This window comes from Eptatretus burgeri, chromosome 4 (assembly GCF_056783735.1).
Source record: "Eptatretus burgeri isolate ZD-2024b chromosome 4, Ebu_testis_v1, whole genome shotgun sequence".
Lineage (NCBI taxonomy): Eukaryota > Metazoa > Chordata > Myxini > Myxiniformes > Myxinidae > Eptatretus > Eptatretus burgeri.
Window position 1 is genome coordinate 13,619,261 of NC_140964.1, and position 7,500 is coordinate 13,626,760.

Sequence of the window (7,500 nt, forward strand, 5' to 3'; positions counted from 1 at the left end):
ATTCATCACTCCTTTGGTGTCATTTCCCTGGTCTCTGTTTATGCTCCGACTGAGGCGAGTGATCTCACCATGAAGGATGCAATCTATGCCACACTCGAGTCTGTGGTTGATCAGTGCCCCAGACGAGATACACTTCTAGTCTTGGGGGATTTCAATGCATCGAATGGAACTGATAGGGATGGTTATGAGGTGTGTGTTGGTCCCCATGGGTCAGGAACTATGAACCAGAATAGCACTAAGTTCCTTGACTTTGCAAGAAGTCATGGATTTAGGGTGGCTGGTTCATGGTTTCAGCGCCCACAAGCTCATCGCTGGACTTGGTATTCCAACGCTGGCGGTGTGGCAAAGGAGATTGACCATGTCCTCATTGACGGTCGTTGGAGGATGATCCAGAACTGCAGGGTCTACCGGAGTGCTCAGTTCCTCAATACTGACCACAGGCTTGTTGTAGCAACTCTAAAGCTGCACCTTAAATTCTGGAGAATGGTACCATCCCAGCCTAGGCTGGATGTTGCCAAGCTCAGGGATGAGAGAGTAGCTGAGGAGTTTGAGAACAGGCTGAGTGGACACTTGGGGGGTCTGGGTGCTTTGAGGGGTCCTGAAGAGTTGTGGAGTGCCTTCAAGACCACCGTCCTTGATGTTGCCGGTGGATGCCTTGGAGCTCACCGCAGGGCAAAGAAGAATTTTGTCTCTCAAGGGACACTGGATACCATTGACCAGAGTTGCAGGGCCAGGCTGAATGGCAGAGCTGAGCTGTTCAGGGAGCTGAGGCGTAAAACTGTACGTGCACTGAGGGTGGACAAGGAGGCCTATGTGCGAGGAATCTGTGAGGGGGTAGAGCATCACCTGTGGACAGGTGATTCTCGTCCCGCTTACAGGGGAATTCGCGCATTACGTTCATCCAAGCCCATCCCTCGGAGCACTGCAGTTCGAGCAGAGAGTGGTAGGTTCTTGACAGAGGAGTCTGAAGTGAAGGCCCGCTGGGCCGGTTACTTTGAGCGGTTGTACCAGGCTGATCCCCCAGCTGTCGAGTTGGACGTCAAGGGTGTTACAATCCCTGTTGCTGACCCTCGAATCAACTGTGGTCCACCTTCGCTTGTGGAAACACAGGCTGCGGTGAACCATTTGAAATGGGGCAAAGCTCCAGGGATCTGTGGCATCCATGCCGAACTTCTCAAGGCTGGTGGAAATGCTGCACTCGTGTCATTGCATGCAGTTTTGGGCTCTGCCTGGAACACAGGCATCATCCCAACTGACTGGAAGAGGGGCCTTGTTGTCCCTCTCTGGAAAGGGAAGGGTGATCGCCAAGACTGCAACAACTACCGAGGGGTGACGCTGCTCTCAATGCCGGGCAAGGTCTTTGCTCGGATAATTATTGATAGGGTTCACCACCATCTGCTTGAGCACCAGCGTCCAGAGCAGTCAGGCTTTACACCAAAGAGGTCAACGATTGACCGTATCCTTGCACTTCGTGTCCTCACCGAATGCAGACGAGAGTTTCGGCAGGGGCTGCTTGCAGCCTATGTTGATCTCTGTAAAGCGTTCGATTCAGTGAATCGGGATGTCCTCTGGAGGATTCTTGGTCTTCGTGGGGTGCCACCAAAACTGATCGACCTGATGTCTGAACTCTACTCTGGTACTGAGAGTGCTGTGAAGTGTGGTGGTACCATCTCTGACTTATTTCCAGTTGTTACTGGAGTTCGTCAGGGATGTGTACTTGCCCCCACACTTTTCAGCACTTGTATGGACTGGATTTTAGGGAGGATGTCAGAGAGATCAAGTTGCGGTGCATCATTTGGGAATGTCAAGATCTCGGACCTTGATTTTGCAGATGATGCAGTCATCTTTGCGGAGACTTTAGACATCCTCTTGGGGGCCCTCGAGGTGCTGAATGAGGAGTCGGAGCCATTGGGATTACGGGTTTCTTGGGTCAAAACTAAGATCCAGACTTTCGGTGACATCTTGGATGCTGCTGTCCTATCTGTGTCTGTTTGTGGTGAGGATGTTGAGGTCGTGGAGAGATTCACTTACCTTGGCAGTGATATTCATGTCTCTGCTGGCTGCGATTCAGAGGTCAATAGACGTCTGGGTCGGGCCTGGGGAGTCATGGATTCACTGGATCATGCGGTGTGGCGCTGCCGGTACCTGTGCGGGAGGACGAAAGTCCGAGTCTTCAGGTCCTTGGTACTTCCAGTCTTGCTCTATGGGTGCGAGACTTGGACTCTGACCAAGGATCTGAGACGGAGACTTAATTCCTTTGGTACCAGGTCTCTTCGGAGAATCCTTGGCTATCGCTGGTCGGATTTTGTGTCCAACGAGCGGTTGCTGAGAGAGACTCGGATGAGATTTGTTACCTGCATAGTCCATGAGCGTCAGTTGCGGCTGTATGGACATGTGGCTCGTTTTTCTGACGCTGATCCTGCTCACCAGATTCTCTCAGCGAGGGAGTCTCATGAGTGGAGGAGGCCAGTGGGCCGACCACGTGCCTCATGGTTGCAACAGGTTGACCATCATCTCAAGGAGATGGGGATGGGCCTGGCATCTGCCTGGGGGTTGGCCAGACGGAGGCCCCTGGAGTACCGCCGGAAAGTGGACGCAGCGACGCGCTGTTCTGGCACATGCTCCCATACCTGACCTGACCAGGCGCGTCGGTGTAGAATCACGATATGCAAATTCTAGGATCAGGGGAGACTCACGCCCCTTTTCCTCCGTCCAATGGGTGAGCGTGGCTCCACCCCCGAGCTCGTTCTGATCCAGAAATTTGCATATGGGTTCTCCTGCCGGCCTATAAAGTGCCGAGCGCAGAGTCAAGTCAGTTTGGGTCGAGTCAGTTTGAGAAGAGTCAAGGCGAGTTTGAGAAGAGTCAAGTCGGGTCTGGAGAGGAGAAGTCTGTCGGGGTTCGCAGTCTGTCGGGGAGCTGCAGAGAGAGGAAGCCTGGAGCGTGGTCGAGTCGGTTTGAGCGCGGAGTCGGCCTTGGAGGAGTGCGGAGTGGAGTCGGGAGTTGAGGGCGTACAGGTGGTTTGCTGCAGTCGGCTGAGGAGAATTGGGGAAGAGATCGAATAGCTCGGGTCCGAGGCAAGGAAGACTGCGGTCGGCGACGAGCTCGCAGTGGAATCGCTCGTCGCGGGACCCAAGCAAGCCAGCTATCCTCTTTCCCCAGAGCATCAACAATTTCCCCCTCCCCCCCCCCCCGTGCTGAGATAGTGTGAAAAGGGGTCCCCGTTCCCACCTCACTCCAAGCAGTGCCAACGAAACCCGCGAAGTAGCGCGGAGTCGGGGCGCCGCCACATTTGCAGCTCATCACAAAAACACGGGAAGGATCCACCCGGTCTCGCGGACCTGACCGCTCTTTCAGGTCCCGCACAAATATTGGCCCACAGGCCACGTCTGCCCCCTTGTCTTTGAAGATGGCCCTTTTCTTTTGATTTTGAGTAAATGTGTTGTTGGCGCCATCTGTAAAGTAAAACTGTGTAAGTGTTGTTGTGTGCTCGCGTAGTCGGTAGTAGATCTGCATTGTTGTGTTTCTTTTGTTGCACTTGCTTTTGGTGCATAATTGTTGTAATTGTATATGTGTGCTTTCTGTGTGCAGCAGAATAAATGTGCATTCTGTTGAACTGTTTTCCCGTTTCGCTTCGTCTTTTCTTTAATTGAATCTCCATCTTGCTTCACGTAAAGGGTTGGTAGTGGGCTTAATACGCCCGATAATTAATCGGAACCGTCGAGGCCGACGATAACACCGCTCGGTTATCCCGCTAGTACGGAACGGGTCGCTTAAGCAGCCCGTGTCCGGAGTCGACCTGCGGCGAGGTGCGATTGCCCGGTCTACCCTCCACGTGGGTACTTAGGTAGGTCGAATTTGGCGAACAACCCTTTCCCACGCGGGGGGCCGATTGGCACGATCGTGGTGAGGCCGAAAGGCCCACCCGTGACTAGATCCCGGCGTTAGTCCGAGAGGGTCATGACAGAATTGTCCGTCCGGTGGGCGACGTGCCGCGATTCGAGTTACGTGGCCGTTCGCACGCCGGCGGGCGCGAATTCGCAACAATATATATATATATATATATATATATATATATATATATATATATATATATATATATACATACATACATACATACATACATACATACATACATACATACATGTCTGTAATATGACAAAGCATACCTAGCTAAATGGCAAACAAGTAAATTTCAAATCGGAAGGACCCATCCTTCACAAAAAACATGGTCTCCAAAATTCCATGGAGGGGAGAGGTGAGGGGGGGTGGGGGTTACAGTAGCCCATGGACTAAATGGTATCACGACTGGGTCTGTTTTGTTCGTGGCAATAACTTAATAACACGTATAACTTAATCTCTCTGATCTAAACCAAAAGGGTTGTTTTGTTTTCAGAAAAACCAAACTGGAAGGTAAGAAGTGCTGTTCAGCTTGATAAAAAACCCAGCTGGCTCACACATGACCTTCAAGCAAAGTACTGCCATCCCATGAAGACCTATATGGGAACCTTTATTTCTTCTTTTGTGCTGCTGTAGAATATACAGTGTCTGAATTTTAGAAAATCCCTATTGCAGTTGTTCTCACCGATCTCACAAACACGAGGTGCAATTTAATGCACGATCTTACAAATCTAAAATTCAGATATATTCTACATCAGTGCAAAAAAAGAAATAATAACGAGAAAGCACTCGGAAGAGCACATACCTCCACCGGACTCAACGATTTACATTTTGTATCCCACTGATAGGCCGGATCTGCATCCGTACTTGAACCAAAATCAAATCGGATAATTTTTGTCACCTCCTCAACTCATCCAACTTTTGTTTTATACTTCGACAACTTTTTGAAATATCGTGCTCAATATCACGTGTCATTTTTTTGGCCTCATCTCTCAATGGTGAATAATCACTTGCAAAAAATAAATAAAGACTCTCCTATCCAGATCTGGATCCAGATCTTCACTAAAATTGAATCAATTCATCCTTGTCACACCCAACCTGTGCACCAAGCTTCGCCCAAATCCATCCATAACTTTTTGAGATGTCATGCTCAGAGTCAAACCTACCAACAAACAGACAGGGGTGAAAACATAACCTCCTTCCACCTTTGGTGGCAGAGGTAATTATGAATCTTAATGAATACAATTGCAAAATTTTGTGCATCAAAATTGTAGAGGGGAAATTAGTAAAACTGGCTTCTGAGCTTTTCTGTGTTCCACTTGATTTCATTTTTAAAATATTTTTTTCTCAATGTTCTCAAACGCGCTTTGGACAATTTGTACACGTCAAGTAAGTGCCTGAAAAACTTCAGGAATTTACTTGATGGTACAATATCCAACTCCAGTCACATGTCGTCATGAAATGATTTTATTTTGCCAGCAAAGGGAAAATAACATGTGCTAATATTTTGCGCCACATCATCCAAGAGCCTTTTTTTTGGATCGTTCATTCAAGTGACAGTAACTCATTTTTATTGTTTTCTGACAAATGACGTATCATGATGTCCCTGCAGTCTTCCCTTCCTGCCTTCTGTTTTCATTACATTTCTCTCTCTTGATCTATACGTTGTTCCAGAACACGTACGTGAATGCAGACAAACTTCTGGAGGCTGCAGAACAACTGGCACAAAGTGGAGAGTGCGAACCTGAAGAGGTGTACCAGGCAGCACATCAACTCGAGGAGCGAGTGCAAGACTTCGTGCAGCGAGTTGGGCAGAGGAAGCGCTTACTCGACCTCTCAGTGTCCTTCCACATGCGCATCGTCGAGGTGCCATTCACTATCCTTGCTATTATTTTTGTTCATCATTTATTTAATTGAATGACATTGCATAAGTCATGTATGTATGTCAGTTTGAATCGCTTTTGATCTATATTACAAAGGCATACATGCATAAATAAATATACAAACAAACAAACAAACAGAAGTAAAGTGCGCGTGTGTTGTCCAAAGGTCTTTCCTTTTGTTTGTACAGAAGCAAGTGATGAGTCTGGTAACTGGCTTCCATAGATGTTTTTCTACGACATCCAAGCTGTTAGATCACTTTAATCTGCTGTTAGATCACTGCGACATTAAATTTTGAATTTAATCTGCTGGTTAGATCACTACTGTTAGGCAGTGTTTCTCACACCGCAAAATAATGTCTTCATCTAAAGTGCTGAACTCTTGAGCTTTTTTCTGGTGGTCAACCAGCACACTTGAATCGAGTCATCAAAACAACTTGCTCTTGTTTTATATATTGTTTTTTTTTTTTTTACAATGACATTTATCTTAAACTAGCATTGGTACCTGGCATTGCCCGGTGCTGTTCTAATCCTGTTGGCATTTTGAAGAAATCAATTTTTTTTGTGAAGTCCTGAAACACTTCCCGACTCCCACTAAAGAATGAGGTTGGGGATCATTTAGTATTACCTTTCACATCGGTAAAATGGCTTTAGCACAATAAAGCGATTGTTTTAAATAAAAAAATTTAACTTTTCTTTTTAAAATCTACAAAAAAGTTTGTTTTGCGACGCCGACATACACACACACACACAGACGAAGACAGACAGACAAACATCTCTCTTGTCGTATAAACTAGCAGGTGTACCCAGCATTGCCGAGCACCACCGGGTCCTTCCTCCCACTCCTTCCCATCCCTCCTCACACCCCTGCCTCCTCCCTCCCTCCAATCTCCACCCTTGCCACTTCCACCCCTTCCCCTTCCTTCCTCTTCCCACAAAGGATCTTTTGCAGGGGTTTTTTAATCAAGTTTGGGAAAAATAATTAAAACAAAACCCGCTTTCGATTCCTACCAACCTCTAACTTGCCTCGTCGCCTCAAACTTGCCACACGTTTTGTCAAAAGCTTCCCACTGAGGGATAAATTCATTGATATGGCCAAAAGATCTCATGGTCTGGATGTGTATCCTCATCACCGTGTAATGAATCCGGGATGTGTTCAGATTCAAGTTTCTTGAAGAGCGCTCGCCAAATGGTTTAAGCACTCAAGCAAGCACTCCATTCAAAATCGTTGATAAAGAACGGCTGACTTGACAGGTGCTAGCTTGCTGCTTTATAACTGAACAAACCCTTGGAAATATCGACAGCATACCAGTACATCCAGTACGCGGACAAAAGGATATATATTTTTTTTAATTAAAGATGTCAAATATCAATCATGAATATTTCGTTGTAATCGAAAAGTACACCGAGTTCTCGTTTCAATGCATTCTTTTCAGTTTTTAAATGTCCATAAACTCATTGGTGATGTTGAGCTCAAAAGTGGGCGTATACATTTCATACAGCTTTACAGTGTACTTGTACATAATTAAGATCTCGTGAATATCCTTGGCGGCCTCCCGACAAATTAATTACGAACAGGGGTATTTCACAACCAAGCCGATTTTAATGTTTGCTTACTTCACATAACGTGTGAGTTACATGTCCGTCAGTATGTTTTTAGCCTTGAATGAAAAGTCGGGCAAAACCAAAAGTTGTTTTTCGATCCTCGCGGAGGATCTCTAA

At 47.0% G+C, this 7,500-nt stretch overlaps 1 protein-coding gene across 1 annotated transcript in view; it reads left to right on the top strand.

The window, feature by feature from the left end:
- Nucleotides 1-7,500, top strand: part of LOC147027501 (triple functional domain protein-like) — a gene marked incomplete at its 3' end in the record, with an annotated part of 489,834 nt that overhangs the window by 170,742 nt on the left and 311,592 nt on the right. Inside the window, exon 12 of the mRNA XM_085876518.1 lies at nucleotides 5,573-5,764. Coding sequence (XP_085732644.1) covers nucleotides 5,573-5,764 — 192 coding nt within the window. The remainder of the gene's footprint in view (nucleotides 1-5,572; nucleotides 5,765-7,500) is intronic.